The 21257-nt window shown below is 46.5% G+C and overlaps 1 protein-coding gene across 12 annotated transcripts in view; it reads left to right on the plus strand.

The window, feature by feature from the left end:
* cadps2 (Ca++-dependent secretion activator 2) overlaps positions 1-21257 on the plus strand; it is a 983842-nt gene that overhangs the window by 585791 nt on the left and 376794 nt on the right. For all 12 annotated transcript variants that reach the window (XM_086008788.1, XM_086008791.1, XM_086008779.1 and 9 more), the window contains exon 7: positions 19453-19564. In XM_086008788.1, coding sequence (XP_085864914.1) covers positions 19453-19564 — 112 coding nt within the window. The remainder of the gene's footprint in view (positions 1-19452; positions 19565-21257) is intronic.

The raw sequence follows: 21257 nt of genomic DNA on the forward strand, positions 1-21257 counted from the left end.
ACTATGCGGACAAAGCCAGACCCCTCATCAAGTCCACCTCCTTCCCCCTGACAGCAGAGGCCTGTGCAGCCTTCACTCTCATAAAAGGAGATATCGCGAAGGCCACAATGCACGCAGTGGATGAGTCCATCCCTTTCCAAGTGGAGAGCGACGCATCCGACTTTGCCCTAGCTGCAACCCTTAACCAGGCGGGGAGACCCGTGGCCTTTTTCTCAAGGACCCTCCAGGGCCCCGAGATTCGACACTCCTCTGTCGAAAAGGAGGCCCAGGCCATTGTGGAAGCTGTGCGACATTGGAGGCATTACCTGGCCGGAAAACGATTTACCCTGCTCACTGACCAGCGTTCAGCAGCTTTTATGTTTAATAATAAGCAGAGGGGCAAAATCAAGAACGACAAGATCTTGAGGTGGAGAATCGAACTCTCCACCTACAATTACGATATCTTGTACCGGCCCGGGAAACTCTATGAGCCCCCAGATGCCCTATCACGTGGTACATGCGCCAACGCGCAGGTCGATAGACTGAAGACCCTCCACAATGACCTCTGCCACCCGGGGGTCACCAGGTTTTTTCACTTCATCAAATCCCGTAACCTGCCCTACTCCATCGAGGAGGTCAGGACCATGACCAGGAACTGCCAAATCTGTGCCGAGTGCAAACCGCATTTTTATAGGCCAGACAGAGCAAGCCTGATCAAAGCCACGCGCCCCTTTGAACGGCTGAGCATCGATTTTAAAGGGCCCCTCCCCTCCTCCGACCGCAATGTGTACTTCCTCAACATAATTGATGAGTACTCCCGTTTCCCGTTTGCCATCCCTTGCTCAGACATGACCAGTACCACGGTCATTAAATGTCTGAATGACCTCTTCGCCTTGTTCGGTTTCCCTAGCTATATTCATAGCGACAGGGGCTCATCCTTTATGAGCGACGAACTCCAGCAGTACCTGCTCTCGAGAGGTATCGCTACAAGCAGGACCACCAGCTACAACCCCCGGGGGAATGGCCAGGTGGAAAGGGAGAATGCGACGGTCTGGAAGGCAGTCCTTTTAAACTTGAAATCTAAGGGCCTTCCGACCTCTCGCTGGCAGGAAGTCCTCCCTGCGGCGCTCTATTCCATTCGGTCACTGCTCTGTACAGCCACCAATGCCACCCCTCACGAGAGAATGTTCTCCTTCCCCAGGAAGTCCACATCGGGAATCTCGCTACCGACATGGCTGACTTCTCCAGGACCCGTCCTACTGCGGAAGCACGTGAGGTCCCATAAGACGGACCCCCTGGTCGAGAGGGTGAGCCTCCTCCATGCCAACCCTCAGTATGCTTACGTGGTGTACCCGGACGGGCGGGAGGACACAGTCTCCATACGAGACCTCGCACCTTCGGGTGCTCCCGAAACACCCCCCTCGCCATCCACCACTACCCACGCCTACCCCCAGTACGCTTACGTAGCGTACCCGGACGGGCGGGAGGACACAGCCCCCACACGAGATCTCGCACCTTTGGGTGCCCCTGAAACACTACCATTGCCATCCACCACTACCCACAACCCAACCCCGCTAGACGGCATGCCGCAGCCCCAGGACCCGCCATTGACCACCCAACCACTCAATGAGACGCCAGACTCAACGTTGGATGCTGCACCATCACCGCCGCCACCACGACGATCAGGACGGCATACAAGGCCACCTGATAGACTTACTTACACGAACCTTTAGTACACTTCACCCCGCCGGACTCAATTTTAAACAACGGGTGAATGTCGTAAACCACTGTTGTTGTTGTTGTTGTTGTTACACACTGTTGTACCTATGCATGCCTCAACATGTCTCGGCCGGCTCCACCCACACAGGCCCAGGTATAAAGGTGATTGACCTGCAGCCCCCTGCCTTCTTGGAACCCAGTCAACCACGAGAGGCATGCTCTGTTCTTTGCTAATAAAAGCCTTTAGTTACTCTCTTAACTCTCAGTCTTTTATGAGTAATTGATAGCGCATCAAACACCCATCAAGCTTTGGACTACAATTGGATCCTGATCTAATTGCACTCATTAAGAACAAAGTCGCTGCTCTCAATGGGGTGCCGGAATAATCTACATTTAGCTCTCTCATTCTGATGTGCCACTGTAATTGTACACTACCAGTCACATCAATCTCCACTTAAACAGCACACTCTTTATATACGTCATCAACAACTGTTACAAAATCAAGAAAAAAGCAGAGTGTGGCTGAAGGTCCATGGGCTGGATTTTGATGGATTGGGATCAATAACATTTGTAAGGGTGCTCCCTGATGGCTCCAATGATAAATGCACTATCTCGTGTAGGCCTGAACCATACAGAAGGGCACCAATTCTGACCTGATGCCTGTGCAGAGCTACCTAATCTCACCCAAGGCAACAGTAGAGGTGCTGCATTTGGTCAGGGGGCTCAGTGCCCTTGGGTTAGAGAGGACGAACATCAGCCAGGGTTCCAGCTCCTGATTGTAATCCCGTAAAAATGCATGTAAGGGACGTCAGGTAATGATAGGTTTAGGTCAGCTGTGATGCCCTCTATAGGGTTAAATTCTTCTTCTTGGGCAGACAGTGGTTGAAGGGGCGGGTGGGTGGGGTGCTTGGGTTGACGTGTGCTCCTTCCGCTGTTTGTGCTTGGCTTCCACTTTCTCCCGACGAAGAGACTTGAGGTGTTCGGCGCCTTCCCGGATGCTTCTCTTCCACTTTGTGCAGTCTTGGGCCAGGGATTCCCAGGTGTCGGTGGGGGTGTTGCACTTTTTCAAGGAGGCTTTGAGGGTGTCCTTGAAGCCTTTCCTCTGTCCACCTGGGGCTCTCATGCTGTGTCAGAGCTCCGAGTAGAGCGCTTCCTTTGGGAGTCTCCAATGTGGCCCGTCCATCGGAGCTGATCGAGCGTGGTCAAAGCTTCGATGCTGGGGATGTTGGCCTGAGTGAGAACACTGATGTTGGTGCACCTATCCTGCCAATGGATTTGCAGGATCTTGCGGAGGCAGCATTGGTGGTACCTCTCCAGTGCTTTGAGGTGCCTGCTGTACATGGTCCATGTCTCTGAAGCATACAGGAGGGCGGGTATTACTACTGCTCTGTAGACCATGAGCTTGGTGCTGGGTTTGAGGTCCTGGTCTTCAAACACACTCTTCCTCAGGCGACCGAAGACTGCACTGGCACACTGAAGGCGGTCTTGGACTTCGACATCGACGTCATCCCTTGTTGACAGTAGGCTCCCGAGGTATGGAAAGTGGTCCACGTTGTACAGGGCCTCGTCATGGATTTTGATCATCTTGGGGCAGTACTGTGTGGTGGGGGCAGGTTGGTAGAGGACCTTTATCTTATGGATGTTTAGTGTAAGGCCCATGCACTCGTACGCTTCAGTGAAGGTGTTGACGCTGGTTTGGAGTTCGACTTCAGAGTGTGCGCAGACGCAAGCATCATCTGCATACTGTACTTCGATGACGGAGGATGGGACGACCTTGGATCTGGACTGGAGGCGATGGAGGTTTGACAGTTTCCTGTTTGTTCTGTAGATTAGCTCCACTCCAGCGGGGTGCTTACTGAGGGTGAGATGGAGCATTGCAGCCAGGAAGATGGAGAAGAGCATTGCTGCGATGACACAGCCTTGCTTGACCCCAGTCCGTACTTGAGTTGGGTCTGTGGTGGATCCATTTGTCAGGATCGTGGCTTGCATGTCGTCGTGAAGCAGGCAGAGGGTGGTGACAAACTATTGAGTGCAGCCGAATTTGAGGAGGATACTCCATAATCCCTCGTGGCTTATTAGCTCCTGGATCTCCTGGTCATTCTCATCGAATCAGTCTTGGTGTTTCCTGGTCAAGTGACCGAGCGTCTCTTCACAGGTGCTGATTATGGAGGGCTTGAGTGCAGACCAGGCGCTGTGGACACTCTGTGTCTCTGAATCACTGGGAGTCGCTAGGTTGGCTGTGAGGTGCAGGCTGAATAGGGCTTTCTTAGCGGGGTCTTTGAGTGCTCCAGCATTGATTTTCCTGCGGCATTGCTTCTGTTGCCGCCGCTGTTTTGGGCTATGTTGATGGAGATGACAGAGCTGATTAGGCAGTGGTCTGTCCAGAAGTCGTCAGCTCCTGTCATGGCGCGGGTGATGCGGGCGTCATTGCGGTCTCTCGCTCGGACGATGACGTAGTCCAGCAGATGTCAGTGCTCGTAGCGGTTGCTATGAAGCCTTGTACTTGTCTCTCTGACGGAACAAGGTGTTGGTTATGACAAGGTTGTGTTCTAAGCATTTCGTCAGGAGGAGGGTACCGTTGGAGTTGGCGTTCCCTACCCCCTCTCTGCCGATCACACCTCCCCAGAGGTCTGTGTCCTTTCCAACTCTGGCGTTAAAGTTGCCAAGGAGGATCAGCTTGTCGCCCGTTGGGACATGGGACAGGGTATGTTCGGGGCTGGAATAAAATTCCTCTTTAGTCTCGTCTGTGGCTTCCAGTGTTGGGGCGTACGCACTGATGACCGTAGCGCACGGGTTCCGGGCTAGGGTGAGTCGTAGAGTCATGAGCCGCTCATTTATTCCACAAGGGAAGTCTCTCAGACGTTCAACTAGCTCATTTTTTATGGCGAAGCCTACCCCATGGAGGCGGTGACGTAAGAAAACTCACTACGCACTTTTGGTTTGAGTATAAAGCAAGGCTTTAATCAACTTGTTTCAAAACATGGAGGTCTAGTTGTCCTTCGCTAGTTCCTGTTTACAAAATGTCCCTGGCCAAGCTGGGCCCACGCCCAAGTATTTATACTCCTTGGATGGCGCCACCAGCTGGTCGTCCAGTGTTATTTCATGAGTCGTTTCTTCATGATGATGAGATTTATAACATTCTTCCTGCCTAAAAGATTTGGAAGTCCGACGACTTCCTCCTAACGGATTAGGTGGACCACGAATAGCCGCAGTCTTTTAGATCTTTGTTTATGGCTGGAAGGCACGTCTCCCCGGATCGTGTCTTGGTCCCTGGGTCGCTTGATCCGTACTGGTAGATCGACAGGGCCCATGTCGCCTTGATCGACCTGAGGGAGACTGGGGAGATCATGAATCCGGGTGCGGGTCCCCACAGGCGCAGAGCTGGCTTCATCTTGTTTGATAGCCGGGGATTGACCGGCGTCCTGGCTTCAGGTGGCCATCCCATGGGGAGCGCTCAGCTCCCTGAGTTGATCCGATGGGGTAGCCGGCAGATCTCTTGATGTCACAGGTAGGGCGTCGTCTTCAAAGGAGCGCAGAATGTCTGCATCATTACTGTGGGTCCCTCTAGTAGTTGGGTCCGTGGGACCGGTTGGACAGGGAGCCAGATCTCGGAGTGAAACAGTGGACTCCCGGCAATCAGGGTACCGCACGTGGGATTAACGTCTGTTAGTTCCACCTCGTCGATGAGGGGATCATTTTTGGAAGATCGGACGAATCTTTGGAGCAGCACGGGGCCAGGAGCTGCCAACCATGACGGTAGGGACATCCCATGAGTGGAGCGACGCTGGAACCTGAAGAATCGCTCGTGAGGTATAAGATTGGTGGACGTAGAAAGAAGAGACCTGATGGAATGCAACACTTCAGGGAGCACAGTTTCCCAGTGCTGGTCTGGTAGGTTGTGTGACCTCAGTGCAAGACGAACAGCATTCCAAATGATAGCGTTGTATCTCTCAACCTGTCCATTACCGATGGGATGATACAGTGTCTTTATCTGAATGCACGCAGCATTCGTAACAAAATAGACAAGTTGACGGTACAAATAACTACACATGGGTATGATCTGGTGGCCATTACAGAAACATGGCTGCAAGGTGACCATGACTGGGAACTAAACATCCAGGGGTATTTGACAATTAGGAAGGACAGACAGAAAGGAAAGGGAGGTGGGGTGGCTATGTTAATAAAGGATGGAATCACTGCAATAGTGAGAAATGGTATTGGATCAAAGAATCAGGATAGTGTAACGGTTTGGGTGGAGATAAGGAATAATAAGGGGAAAAAGTCACTAGTGGGCGTAGTCTATTGGCCTCCTAACAGTTGCAACTCTGTTGGTCGGAGTATAAATCGGGAAATAGTTGGGGCTTGTAATAAGGGAACAGCTATAATCATGGGGGATTTTAACTTTCATATTGACTGGACAAATCAAATTGGGCAGGGCAGCCTTGAGGAAGAGTTCACAGAGTGCATTAGGGACAGGTTCCTTGAGCAGTATGTAACTAAACCAACCAGGGGGCAGGCAATCTTAGACCTGGTCCTGTGTATTGAGACAGGATTAATAAAAAATGTCCTAGTATAGGATCCCCTTGGAATGAGTGACCATAACATGGCTGAATTCCAAATTCAGTTGGAGGGTGAGAGAGTTGGATCTCAAACCAGCGTACTAAGCTTAAATAAAGGAGACTATGAAGGTATGAGAGCAGAGTTGACTAAAGTGGACTGGGAAAATAGATTAAAGTGTAAGACGGTACATGAGCAGTGGTGTACATTCAAGGAGATATTTCACAACTTTCAAGAAAAATATATTCCACTGAGGAAAAAGGAGCGTAAAAGAAAAGACAGCCATCCGTGGCTAAGTAAAGTAATAAAGGATAGTATCCGACTGAAAACAAGGGCATATAAAGTAGCCAAATCTAGTGGGAGGATAGAAGATTGGGAAGCATTTAAAAGCCAGCAAAGAATAACTAAAAGATTAATTAAGAAAGGGAAGATAGATTATGAAAGTAAACTAGTAAAAAATATAAAAACAGATAGCAAGAGTTTCTACAGTTATATAAAAAGAAAAAGGGTGGCTAAAGTGAATGTTGGTCCCTTAGAGGACGAGACCGGGAAATTAGTGGTGGGGAACATGGAGGTGGCAAAAACGCTGAACAAATATTTTGTATCAGTCTTTACAGTAGAGGACACTAAAAATATCCCAACACTGGACAAACAGGGGGCTATAGGGGGGGAGGAGCTAAACACGATTAAAATCACTAAGGAGGTGGTTCTCGGTAAGATAATGGGACTAAAGGCGGATAAATCCCCTGGACCTGATGGCTTACATCCTAGGGTCTTGAGAGAAGTGGCGGTGGGGATTGCGGATGCATTAGTGGTAATTTTCCAGAACTCCCTGGATTCAGGTAAGGTCCCAGCAGATTGGAAAACTGCTAATGTAACGCCGTTATTTAAAAAGGGAAGTAGACAAAAGGCTGGAAACTATAGACCAGTTAGCCTAACATCTGTGGTTGGTAAAATGTTGGAGTCCATTATTAAGGAAGCAGTAACAGGACATTTGGATAAGCATAATTTAATCGGACAGAGTCAGCATGGTTTTATGAAGGGGAAGTCATGTTTGACAAATTTGCTCGAATTCTTTGAGGACGTAACAAACAGGGTGGATAAAGGGGAACCAGTGGATGTGGTGTATTTGGACTTCCAAAAGGCATTTGACAAGGTGCCACACAAAAGATTACTGCACAAGATAAAAAAATCACGGGATTGGGGGTAATATACTGGCATGGGTGGAAGATTGGCTATCTAACAGAAAACAGAGAGTTGGAATAAATGGTTCATTCTCGGGTTGACAATCTGTGACTAGTGGTGTTCCGCAGAGGTCAGTGCTGGGACCCCAACTCTTTACAATCTATATTAACGATTTGGAGGAAGGGACCGAGTGCAACATATCCAAGTTGCTGACGATACAAAGATGGGAGGGAAAGCAGTGAGTGAGGAGGACATAAAAAACCTGCAAAAAGGATATAGACAGACTAAGTGAGTGGGCAGAAATTTGGCAGTGGAATATAATGTTGGAAAGTGTGAGGTTATGCACTTTGGCAGAAAAAATCAAAGAGCAAGTTATTATCTAAATGGAGAGAAACTGCAAAGTGCGACAGTACAAAGGGATCTGGGGGTCCTGGTGCATGAAACACAGAAGGTTGGTATGCAGGTACAGCAGGTGATCAGGAAGGCCAATGGAATCTTGGCTTTTATTGCAAAAGGGATGGAGTATAAAAGCAGGGAAGTCTTGCTTCAGTTATACAGGGTACTGGTGAGGCCACACCTGGAATACTGCGTACAGTTTTGATTTCCATATTTAAGAAAAGATATACTTGCTCTTGAGGCAGTTCAGAGAAGGTTCACTCGGTTGATTCCGGAGATGAGGGGGTTGACTTATGAGGAAAGGTTGAGTAGGTTGGGCCTCTACTCATTGGAATTCAGAAGAATGAGAGGCGATCTTATCGAAACATATAAGATTGTGAGGGGGCTTGATCGGGTGGATGCGGGGAGGATGTTTCCACTGATGGGTGAGACTAGAACTAGGGGGCATAATCTTAGAATAAGGGGCTGCCCTTTCAAAACTGAGATGAGGAGAAACTTCTTCACTCAGAGGGTAGTAAATCTATGGAATTTGCTACCTCAGAGAGCTGTGGAAGCTGCGACATTAAGTAAATTTAAAATGGAGATAGACAGTTTCCTAGCTGATAAGGGAATTAGGGGTTACGGGGAGCGGGCAGGGAAGTGGACGTGAGTCTAGGTTTGGATCAGCCATGATCCTATTGAATGGCGGAGCAGGCCCGAGGGGTCGTATGGCCTACTCCTGCTCCTACTTCTTTTATTATGTAGTGTTGTTTTACTTGTGGCGATTCCCCGTTGGGAAAGATATCTTTTGAGTTCACTTGACATGAAGGAGGGTCCCCGATCAGAGTGGATGAAATTGGCTATACCGCAAAGGGAAAAGACTTGATCAAGGCATTTGATCACTGTGGAAGTAAGCCTGTTGGGACAGGGGAAAGCAAAGGGAAAGCGTGAATATTTGTCCACCATAGTATGCAAGCAGGTATTTCGTGTTGAGGAAGGCAATGGCCCTTTAAAGTCAATGCTGAGTCGCTGCATAGCGTGTATGAGCGAGCCATCCAATGGACGGAAGAATTGCGGTTTTAATTCCGCACAAATTCTACAGGAGTAGCATGTTCTTTTCACATCTTCCATAGAAAATGGGAGATTTTTAGATCGCACAAAGTGCAACATACGGGTAATGCCAGGATGGCATAAGTCACTATGAAGTTGACATAGAAGAGCAGAATGCCCGCGTGAGGGTATCCGGGGCCACATTCTCTTTGCCGGGTCGATAATGTATGGTGTATCCAAAGGTGACCAATTCCATCCTCCAGAGTTGTATTTTGTTATTCTTGATCTTAGTGCGTTTCCGGTTATCCAGCATGAAGGCCACAGAGCGCTGATCGGTTATAAGTGTGAAATGGCGACGAGCGAGAAAATGACTCCATTTACGTACAGCTTCGATGATAGCCGTAGCCTCCTTCTTGACAGGAGGATAATGGAGCTCACTACCCTGCAAAGTTCTGGACAGAAATGCAACGGGTCGACCACCTTGATTCAAGGTAGCTGAGATCGCCACCTCCGATGCATCGCACTCGACCATGAAAGGAAGATTTTCATCAATGGAACGAAGCGTGGCTTTTTCCAGTTGTCGCTTGAGGAGGTTGAAAGCTGAAATAGCCGTTGCCTCCAATGGAAATGACTTCGCGTGAAGCAGGGGCTGGATCTTGTCGGAGAAGTGTGGTATCCACTTTGCAAAGTAGGCGAATATGCCGAGTGCCCGACGAAAAGAGGCGAGATTTGTAGCGGGGAGGGAGCTCCTGAAGCGGACAAAGTCACTCTGGATCCAGTTTGATGACACCATTGCCCACCCAGTAGCCAAGGATGTTGACTGATAGTACTGATTTCGCAGATTTGGACTCATTTAAGGTTAAGTTGCGACGACGGAGAACGTCAAAAAATTTCTGGAGATTGGCATCATGCTCCTTCTGGTCATGACCAGCAATGGTGATATTATCTAGATATGCAAAAGTGTCCGTTAAGTTCTCCTGTTTGACTAGGCTATCCATTGCCCGCTGAAAGACGGCCACCCTGTTGGTGACCCCAAATGGAAGGCATCGAAACTGATAAAGCCGACCATTGGCCGCAAAGGCCGTATACTTTTTGTCAGAGTCCTTTAACGGTACTTGATGATATGCGTTCTTTAAATCAAAAGTTGAAAATACCTTGTAGTTGGCAAGGTTATTGACCATGTCATCGATGCGTGGTAGTGGGTAGGCATCCAGGTCGGTATATTGGTTAATAGTTTGCGAGTAATCGATGCAAAGACGTTTCGTGTTGCTTCAGAGGATTTTTAACAATGACGACTTGAGCCCGCCAGGAAGATGAACATGGCTCAATGATACCGTCAGCTAGAAGGCGAGAGATTTCTGCCTCGATAAAGGATCCATCATCTTGGTGAAACGTTGTGATTTAGTGACTATGGGCTTTCATCGGGGGGAAAGATTGGCAAACAAGGAGGGCTCGTCGAGCGAAGCCGACGAAAGCGCACAAAACGGTACTTTGGAAATAGTAAGCTCTGGCTTTGACCCTCCAAACTCGAAAGTGAGTCTTTTGTGTTGTTTCTGGAAATCCTGTCCCAGGAGCACATCACTGCATAGGTTTTTGAGCACCCCGAGCCGGGTGGAGAAATAAGTGCGGCCATTGAGAATAAGGTCGACAAGACAAAAGCTGGAAGAGTTGGTGGTCAGTGTCATTAGAGCCATTGCAATTTCCCTGTCTGAGGGGTAAGTACGCAGTTTTAACTTACTGACAGCCTGCTCACTAATGAAGCTGTCAGAGCTGCATGAGTCGATTAGTGCACTCAAAATGTGTCCATTTACCGAAACCTTGGTGGCTGCATGGGACAGACTTTGGGGAAAAACAGCTCTGATGGGAGATGGGGCAGTTATACCCTTGACAGCTGTAACCTTAGTAGTGGTTCTTGGGGGAGGAGCAGTTTCAATGATAGCAGCTGTAACCTTAGTGGTGGCTCTTGGGGGAGGAGCAGTTTTATAGATAGTAGCTGCAAAACTAACAGGAGCTCTCGACCGGTATACCTTAGAAAGGTGGCCTTTCTTACTAACAGAGGCTCTTGACTGGCATACCTTAGAAAAGTGACCTTTCTTGCTGCAATGATTGCAGGTTGCGTTACGAGCAGGACAAAATTTCCTATAATGGAACACACCTCCACAGAAGAAACACTTCCATCCAGATTGCCAAGATTTCGCTCGGGCAGGGTCGTCATCAGTGAAGGCTTCTAGGGTAGGGTTGTCATCAGCCAGGTTGGAGTCATCATCCGTGAGGGCTTCCGCCCGAGGCCTATCGAAGGAGTCACTAAAAGTGATAGCAGCAGCCCGTGCACGTGGTGAAAGATAGGTATCTGCATTCCTCTTTGCTAAGTCCAGAGAACATGCCTGGTCATAGGCAGCCTGTAACTTGAGGGTTTTATTCTCCAACAGATGCTGACGTATGAAGGGAGACGCAATCCCATTAATAAAGGAATCACGAATTAACTCCTCCTGGCACTGCTCAGCTGTAACAGCTTTAAGATTACAATCCTTGCTGAGCCTATGAAGTTTCTGAAGGAATTCGTCAAGTGATTCCCCGGGTTGTTGTCGAGTTGTGGCCAATAGATGCCGAGCAAAAATTTTGTTTGGGGGCTTGACATATAGTTGCTGTAGTATTTGGATAGCGGCGTCATGGTCAACGCAATCTTTGATATAGTCAAACACATGAGCGGATACATAACTGGCAAGCATTCCTGACTTATTAGGAACATTCTCGCCACACTCCTCAAGGTACGATACCAGTGTTTCCATACCTTAGCAGCTGTAAGTGAATTCGGGTCCAGGTCGAGACGGACGGGTCTGAGTAGTTTCTCTATGATGGATCGATTACTTCGTCCGAGTTCCCTTCTACGGTTTGATTCGTAGCTGGCTGTTCCTGAAATCACCCAGAGCGTGGAGGTGATATCAAGTTGATTAAATTGACGTAAGAAAACTCACTACGCACTTGGTTTGAGTATAAAGCAAGGCTTTAATCAACTTGTTTCAAAACATGGAGGGCGAGTTGTCCTTCACTAGTTCCTGTTTACAAAATGTCCCATGGCAAGCTGGGCCCACGCCCGAATATTTATACTCCTTGGACGGCACCACCAGCTGGTCATCCAGTGTTATTTCATGAGTTGTTTCTTCATGATGAGATTTATAACAGGTGGTGTTCTTCAGGTTTGCCTTTCCAGAAGAAGGTGTAACCACCGCCTTGCTCCTTGAGCTGGCCTTCCCCTGCCCACCGGGTCTCGCTTAGGGCGGTGATGTCTATGTTGAAATGTCTGAGCTCCCGGGCAATGATAGCAGTACGGCGTTCCGGTCTGTCGCTGTTGGGGTTGTCCATGAGGGTTCTGACGTTCCAGGTCCCGAACTTCATTTTAAAGGGTGGAAGATGCCTGTGCGTGAATTCTTTTAACGTGGGGTGGCCGTTGCACACCAGCTACCACACGAGCTTGACAGAGCATGGTCTTGGTCCAATGGCATGGGGATCCAAGACAATTGGAGACCAGGCTCTGCTACATCGGCCTAGCACACACACACACAAACATACTCCTACTGTCCTCCTCCCTCCTTCCCGCAGGTCCTCTCTGCTTGGGTTTCATAGGCTGCAGTGTGGTCCTCCCGACCCCACTGCAAAATAGCCTGCCAAAGCTACTGTATAGGTTTTTATTTGAAGAGTAAGGAGTAGCCAAACATGAGTTTGGGGAAGAGGGAAGAAAATTGGGAAATCTGAAGGAGGAAGGAACTTTGGATCCCAATTTTGATAGTCATTTAGTCTAGTTTTCTCTCCATGGATGAAACCGTCCATCTAGCTCATCCTTCCATGGAAACCAACATTCCCCTCATCACCGAATCTAACTGCCTCTTGGATGATTCCAGAACTTTTGCCTCTACTACCCTATCTAGAAGACTTCTCCAGGCATTAATCACTTTTTGCATGAAGAAGTGCCTCTTTACATTAGTCCTTAACTTGAATTGTACCAGTTTGTATATGTATCCCTTTGTCCTACAACTGTATTTTAACTTGAAGTAGGGCTCCAGATTAACCTTTCATACAATATCTTGTATATCTCTGTATGGTTCCCTCTCATTCAATTCCTTTCCTGACTGAAGAGCCTAAATTTTCCCAACCTTTCATCAAAACTCTTCTCTGACATTACCCATCAGTCTGAAGGCTACTTTCTGTATTGTTTCCGGGGCCTAAATGTTTCTCTTGTACCTTGTTGACTCGAGCACTACGCAGTTTCAGCATGACAGCATTAGACTTACAATCTAAAGAAAGAAAGAACTTGCATTTGTATAACACCTTTCATGACCTCAAACCATCCCAAAGTGCTTTACAGCCAATGAAGTACTTTTTGAAGGGTAGTGACTGTTGTAATGTAGGAAACGCGACAGCCTTGCGCACAGCATGGTCCCACAAGCAGCAATGAGATAATGGGCCGGATTTTCCAACCCCCACGGGTGCGTACGAGGTGTGTACACACCCATAGGGGCCTCGTAAGTGCCGGGTTTAGGCATGCAAAGCGCATGTGCTCAAACCCGGCACTTCCGATCTGTCAAGAATTCTCTTGACAGATGATCCGCATCCCCGGAAATTGGGCCTTCGCAGGCAGGGAGTTCCGCTTTCTGCACAACTTCCACCCGCAGGAAACCTTTAAAAATCTTACGCCTGGTAAAAGCATGCATAAGGCCTGTAAGAGTTCTAAAAAAATTAAAAAATATTTTTTTCCCACTCATAATTTAAAAGTACTTTTAAGAAAAGGTAAGTTTATTTTTAGCCCCGTAAAAAAGCTTTAATTATTTATTTCAAAAAATTAAATTTTTGTTTAAAATATTTAATTTAATGTAATTTTAACTAATTTTAAATACGTGAGTTTAAAAAAAATTATTTAATGTTTAACCTTTTTAAGTGATCCCCATTCATACGTTTGAAAGATCTGTGCGTAGAGATTTGTCAAAAGTATGAAGGGGATTCCCTTCTTTGACTGGTTCCCCATGGCCCACGTCATCCCAGGGGCACTTGCGAACCGCATACTCCCCTGGGATACTTGGGCCTCTGCGCATTTCATAGAGCAGAGGCCCAGGATTGGAAGTCTCGGGACCTACGGAGCCAGCAGGTATGTGCGCAGATTTTTTCCGATCGGAGGCATCTGCCCGTAGGAAGCCTCCGATCGTAAAATCCAGCCCAATGACCAGATAATCTGTCTAAGATGTTGGTTATGAAGTGTCAGCTTGGATTATGTGCCCACATCTCTGGAGTGGACTTGACCCCACGACCTTCTGACTCAGGGGCAAAGTGCTACCAGCTGAGCCATGGCTGACATCTGCTGACTTGGCAGTATAGCTCAGCATTCTGTTTGCTTTGTTGATGGTGCTCTGCAGTGACTGGGCGTGGTATGAGTCTTCTATTCATCAGTTCTTAGACTGGCAGAATACTTCACCTGGAATGGAAAACATTGGAGACAACTTGTTTCACTCATTGTATTGGTTGCAGCCAACTCTTTGTATATTGTAAACTAGGTCATTTGCTCCTCCACTGTAACAGAGAGGATAGTATATGAGAGTGGGTGAAGCTGGTATTTATTTGTATCGCATCTCAGATTGGTACAGCTGTATAAATGGCATGCATAGCTCCTGTTTGAAGCATGTGTGATGCACATATTAGTGTTGGCATCTGTGCAGTGTGTATGGGAGTGGGAACAAAATAAAACTGGCAGGAACTGTCATGGGGCAAGATAAATGAAGCAAAGCCAGCTAGCTCAGATGTAGACTCCATGTTCAATGAACCAGACATTAAAACATATCCCTACACTGATTTATCACTGAGCAGTATGGAAATGTTTCAGGTCCAGTCTAAGTGTAGCAGGAATATGATGGTGGGAGTTGGCGTTGACGGTTTGAAAAGGTATTGTCCGTATGATTTGCTTTTAATACTGAGATGAGAAAGCATTGCTCAGCGTCTCTTACTGACAACTACATGTACAGAGAAAAACGTATATTAATTTAACAGACCAACAACATTTCTGGACATCAACTTATCTTCATTATCTTCAAACGACAAATGCATATATACACATGAACATCAACAAATGGCAAATGCAGGTCATCTCTTTCAAAAACAAAATCTTGCCGGTAGAACTCAGTGCACTTTATTTCAGTATGTTTAGTGGATCCTAAAAGTTGTCACAACTTCATGTGCAGAATTAAGCATCATTCTATTTGTAAAATCTAACTATAGCTGTTGTGTAGGGCTCCTCGGAAGTGATATCTCAGCCTCTGCAATGATGTTGAAAAGTTAGTTTGATGCGCTGTGCTGAATTGTGTTTATTGAGGGGCACTGTGTCTTCCTTCAGATGATTAATGTGGTGAGACTGCATATTTAAGATGAATAAGATTGGAATCAGGAACCGAGATGTTGTCAATTGATATTGCCTGCTCTTTGTTGTATTCCTAAGGACCTGGATGCTTTCAAATTATTTATGTTGAAAAGTAAGTTTAATCTTGGCTGGAAATTATGTGCTTTTTTAAATCTATGGGGGCTACTCGGCAAGAAGAGTTTGTTAAATTTTGCTCATTGAATCTTTGGAGGCCGGCCGACAAGCAAGATACAGGAAACTCTTGGTATCCGGCACCGACGGGACTGGGATGGTGCTGGCTGATTAAAAATTCCGGATAAGGAAGAAGGGACATGGAGTGACAATGGCCCAAGGTACGAGAGCCCCGTAGCACAGCCAAAAAGTGCTGGAGCCCCGTAACACAGCCAGAAGTGCTGGAGCCCCGTAACACAGCCAGAAGTGCTGGAGCCCCGTAACACAGCCAGAAGTGCTGGAGCCCCGTAACACAGCCAGAAGTGCTGGAGCCCCGTAACACAGCCAGAAGTGCTGGAGCCCCGTAACACAGCCAGAAGTGCTGGAGCCCCGTAACACAGCCAGAAGTGCTGGAGCCCCGTAACACAGCCAGAAGTGCTGGAGCCCCGATCACACAGGTACAGGGGACCCGGTTACACAGCAAAAAGTACGAGATCCCCGGTTACACAGCCGCAATTATACAATATACGGAAGCCTCAAAACCTACTCCTGAATTTTGCCGGTTATTAGAGAATTCCGGATAATTAGGTGCCGTTCCAGATAATTAGCCGCCGTTTAAACGAGAGTTTCCTGTAAATGAAATGACGAGATAAAATGCTACCTATGGCTGCTCTTCTCATTGAAGTGAGGGAGAGGCAATCCCTTCACTTCAAGCATGCTAACAGCAACAACAACACCTTTAATGTAGTAAAACGTCCCAAGATGCTACACAGGAGCGTTATCAAACAAAATTTGACACCGAGCCACATGATGAGATATAAGGACAGGTGACCAAAAGCTTGATCAGCAAGGTAGGTTTTAATGGGTGTCTTAAAGGAGGAGAGAGGGATAGAGAAGCGGAGAGGTTTAGGGAGGGAATTCCAGAGCTTAGGGCCGAGACAGCTGAAGGCATGACCACCAGTGGAGCAATGGAAACCGGGGATGTGCAGGAGGCCAGAATTGGAGGAGCATAGAAACATAGAAGATAGGAGCAGGAGTAGGCCATTCGGCCCCTCGAGCCTGCTCTGCCATTCAATGTGATCATGGCTGATCATCCAAATTCAGTACCCTGTCCCTGCTTTCTCCCCATATCCCTTGATCCCCTTAGCCTTAAGAAATATATCTAACTCCATCTTGAATATATTTAATGAATTGGCCTCAACTGCCTTCTGTGGTAGAGAATTCCACAGGTTCACCACTCTCTGGGTGAAGAAATTCCTCCTCATCTCAGTTCTAAATGGCTTACCCCTTATCCTTAGACTGTGACCCCTGGTTCTGGACTCCCCCGCCATCGGGAACAGCCATCCTGCATCTAGTCTGTCTAGTCCTGTTAGAATTTTATAAGTTTCAATGAGATCCCCTCTCATTCTTCTAAACTCCAACGAATATAAGCCTAATCGACCCAATCTCTCTTCATACGTCATTCCTGCCATCCCAGGTATCAGTCTGGTGAATCTCCGCTGCACTCCCTCCATGGCAAGAACATGCTTCCTCAGATAAGGCGACCAAAACTGCACACAATACTCAAGGTGTGGTCTCACCAAGGCCCTGTACAACTGCAGCAAGACATCCTTGCTCCTGTACTCTAATCCTCTCGCTTTGAAGGACAGCATACCATTTGCCTTCTTAACCGCCTGCTGCACCTGCATGCTTACCTTTAGCGACTGGTGCACAATGACACCCAGGTCTTGTTGCACTTCCCCTTTTCCCAATCTATTGCCGTTCAGATAATCTGCTTTCCTGTTTTTGCCACCAAAATGGATAACCTCGCATTTATCCACATTATATTGCATCTGCCATGCATCTGCCCAATCTGTCCAAATCGTACTGGAGTTTCTCTGCATCCTCCTCACAGCACACACGCCCACCCAGCTTTGTGTTGTCTGCAAACTTGGAGATGTTACATCTAGTTCCCTCGTCTAGATCATTAATATATATTGTGAATAACTGGGGTCCTAGCACCGATCTCTGCGGTACCCCACTAGTCACTGCATTCCACTCAGAAAAAGACCCATTTATTCCAACTCTTTGCTTCCTCTCTGCCAACCAGTTTTCTATCTAATTCAGTACCTTACCCCCAATCCCATGTGCTTTAACTTTGCACGCTAGTCTCTTATGCAGGACCTTATCGAAAGTTTTCTGAAAGTCCAAATACACCACATCCACTGGTTCTCCCTTATCTATTCTACCAGTTACATCCTCAAAAAATTCCAGTAGATTAGTCAAGCATGATTTACCTTTTTGTAAATCCATGTTGACTTTGTCCGATCCTGTCACTGTTTTCCAAGTGCTCTGCTATTACATCTTTTATAATGGACTCTAGCATTTTCCCCACTACCAATGTCAGGCTTACCGGTCTATAATTCCCCATTTTTTCTCTACCCCCACTTTATAAATAGTGGGGTTACGTTAACTACCCTCCAATCCATGGGAACTGTTCCAGAGTCTGTAGAATGTTGGAAGATGACCAGCAATGCATCTACTATTTCTAGGGCCACTTCCTTAAGTACCCTAGGATGTAGATTATCAGGCCCTGGGGATTTATCGGCCTTCAATCCCATCAATTTCCCCAACACCATTTCCCTACAAATACTGATTTCATTCAGTTCCTCCCTCTCATTAGACCCTATGTTCCACGACATCTCTGTGAGTTTATTTGTGTCCTCCTTTGTGAAGACAGAACCAAAGTATGTATTTAATTGGTCTGCCATGTCTTTGTTCCCCATTATAAATTCCCCTGATTCTGACTGCAAGGGACCTACGCTTGACTTTACCAATCTTTTTCTCTTCACATATCTATAGAAGCTTTTACAGTCAGTTTTTATGTACCCTGCAAGCTTACTCTCATACTCTATTTTCCCCCTCTTAATTAATCCCTTTGTCCTCATTTGCTGAATCCTAAACTGCTCCCAATCCTCAGGTTTGCTGCTTTTTCTGGCCAATTTATATGTCCTCTCCTTGGATCTTATGCTATCCCTAATTTCCCTTGTTAGCCAATGTTGAGTCACCTTTTTTGTTTTATTTTTATGCCAAACAGGGATGAACAAATTCTGTAGTTCATCCATGCGAGCTTTAAATGTTTGCCATTGCCTATTCACCGTCAACCCTTTAAGTAACATTCCCCAATCCATCCTAGCCAACTTGCACCTCATACCATCGTAGTTTCCTTTAGAATCAACTACTTTACTCTCCATCTTAACGAAGAATTCTATCATATTATGATTGCTCCTCCCCAAGGGGCCTCGCACAACAAGATTGCTCGTTTAATCCAGTGGATTTTAACAACTGGATTTATGCCAGAACACTCCCTGTGCAGAACCAGCCATTAACTAATCTCTTTGTAGGTGAGATTTATTGTTGAACAGCTCGCCAAATTTAAAACAAAGTCCCACATGTAAACCTGTAAGTAGAAGAGGGGCTAGGCTCATGCACTACTTCATCTCTCTCTTTTTTGGCACCCATCAAATGTTAGATGGGAAGAACAACAATAACAAAGGGGCATAATCTAGCTGTGATGTGAGGAATCCCTGTTGCAGCGATTCTTCCTTAAACTCTTTTGAGAAATCATTAAAATGAAAGAAAACCAGAGTACCACCAATATAAACTGTTTCCCTCACTGGTTCATGGTTCCTTTTATTAGCACACCAAAGCCTATTGGCACTTCATCCATGTCTTCAATTTTCGATACACTGACATCTGTCATGTTCTTCAGATGAATCCAGGAATTTGATAACCTCCTAATGGTTGGGCAAATGTGCTTGGTGTGAGATTCAGAGGAAAATAAATCTCTGCTGACACAAATGAGGCTGTGCCGGTTCATGTACATCCCTTGCAACAGTAGCAAAAATTGCTTACATACTCAGATCTGTGCAGGCATGGTAAAATATTCTTCATGTCTGTGTGATGAAATAGCAATGTGAAATTCTGGTCATGCTAAATCTGTAACTTAAATGTACTTCTAAAATGGAAAATCACTCCTCACTGTCTATCTGTTGCAGATGGGGCACTCAGGGAGATTTTACCACCACACATCCCCGTCCAGTTGTCAAGATTAAATTCTTCACGGAGAGCACAGGAGTTCTTGCCCTGGAAGATAAAGAACTGGGGAAGGTAAGACTTGCTTTAACATTTGGGATTTTCATTTCTGTATTGAAAGTCCTGAGCTTTTTTTGTACAATTGTTCTCTTGATACATAATTGAAACGGCGGCGCAAGGCAAGCTCGACTTTCTGTTTACACATGGAAGGACACAAAATCCCTTTGGTATTTCATGCTTCTTTAAACCAGAACTGTTATTTGACTATCGGGCATTCGAGGATCACACGGTAACTGCGCTCTATGTAGAGGGGATGTGGCTTGATCGATGATGCTACTAACATACCTTTCTCTTCCTCATAATAAGCCCAGAAAAAAAAACTTGATTTGTTTGACGGGGACATTTGGAATAGAAACAGTGACTCCAGTCCAACCACTGCATCTTTTGAAAAACGCTTCAGATACCCAATAGAGTAGAAACTTGTGAGTGGAAAACAATATTGCTAATTGAGACTTCTCACAAACCTTTTGAGCATGTAAGCCAAGAAAGCCTTTGAATGTTCAAAGGTTTGTGAAAATAGAACAAAAATGGAGTTCGGACAAGCATTACCTTAAATATCCACATCAGAACTGAGGTATTTATTTATATGTAGCGTCAAGATTTTGAAAGTCAGTTGGTTATTTCTTCCTCTCCAGCTTTTTTATTGATTTTTCCCCCATGCCACTTGCCAATCAACAACCAAACAAATAGGCTTTGATATGAACTGTACGTTCTAAGTGACTTTTAGATCTGCATGAGCAATTCCTGTTGGCTCATTTGGTGACGTAAATTATTCTAAAGCTTTTTCTGCTCAATGCCTGAAGTGAATGGGTGCAGGAATTTCAAAACTACTGTCAGCATTGCTGAGGTAGAAATAAAACTACGTACAATTAAAAGTCTTCCATCTTTCGCACATTTATTGTGTTGCACCTTTCAAAGGCGTCACCCCTTACTTCAGGGTGTCACACCTACCTGAAAATTTACCATTTAAAGTAATATTTATAGCTTAACAAACCTGTAAAACATTAAACAACTCGGCGTAAAATGCTTATTCCTAGTCATGAAGCCGCTGGTTTCCTGCAAAGGCAAATCCCCATGCCTGGAGCCTGTGGCTTCGTTTGGAGTATTCATTTACTTCAGTAAGTAGGTTGGGCTTTGTTGTCCTTTTTTTTTAGTCTGCAAATGCCTTGGTCCCTCTCAGATGGCTGTAACCAAAGTCAATCACTGCAAGTCACTCCCCTCTTCATTTGGGTTCCACCCAAGACCTCAGTTGAATTTCAAATGCCCAGCCTGACCTGAACTTTCTGGAATATTTCCCAACCTGGCATCGTCCTGTTCCAGACCCATCTGCAGTCCTTTCATGTCTGGTCTGCTCCATCTGGAGCTATTCCTGGCCTGTGCTGCCACATCTCCCAACCGCCCCCCCCCCTACAACCGCACCCCCCACCCCCTACAACCGCACCCCCCACCCATTCATTCTAGCCCACCCATAATCCCTCACAGCTCAACCCACCTCTAGCCCTTCCTGCCTAAGTCCTATTTCACTCACGGCCTCCTCATCTGTTTCAACATTCAGCTCTCCTACTGTACTTGCCAACTGTAGTTGTGATTACAGTATAAGATAGTGGAACATTGCAGTGGCTGATAAGAACATTGTGGACTCAAATGTGAAGTGCTCAGGCACATCAGGAAACCCTCTGAGCAGGATGGTCTGGGCTGTGAAGGTCTC

This window comes from Somniosus microcephalus, chromosome 16, assembly GCF_052327205.1.
Source record: "Somniosus microcephalus isolate GS21.2 chromosome 16, FLI_Smic_1.0, whole genome shotgun sequence".
NCBI lineage: Eukaryota > Metazoa > Chordata > Chondrichthyes > Squaliformes > Somniosidae > Somniosus > Somniosus microcephalus.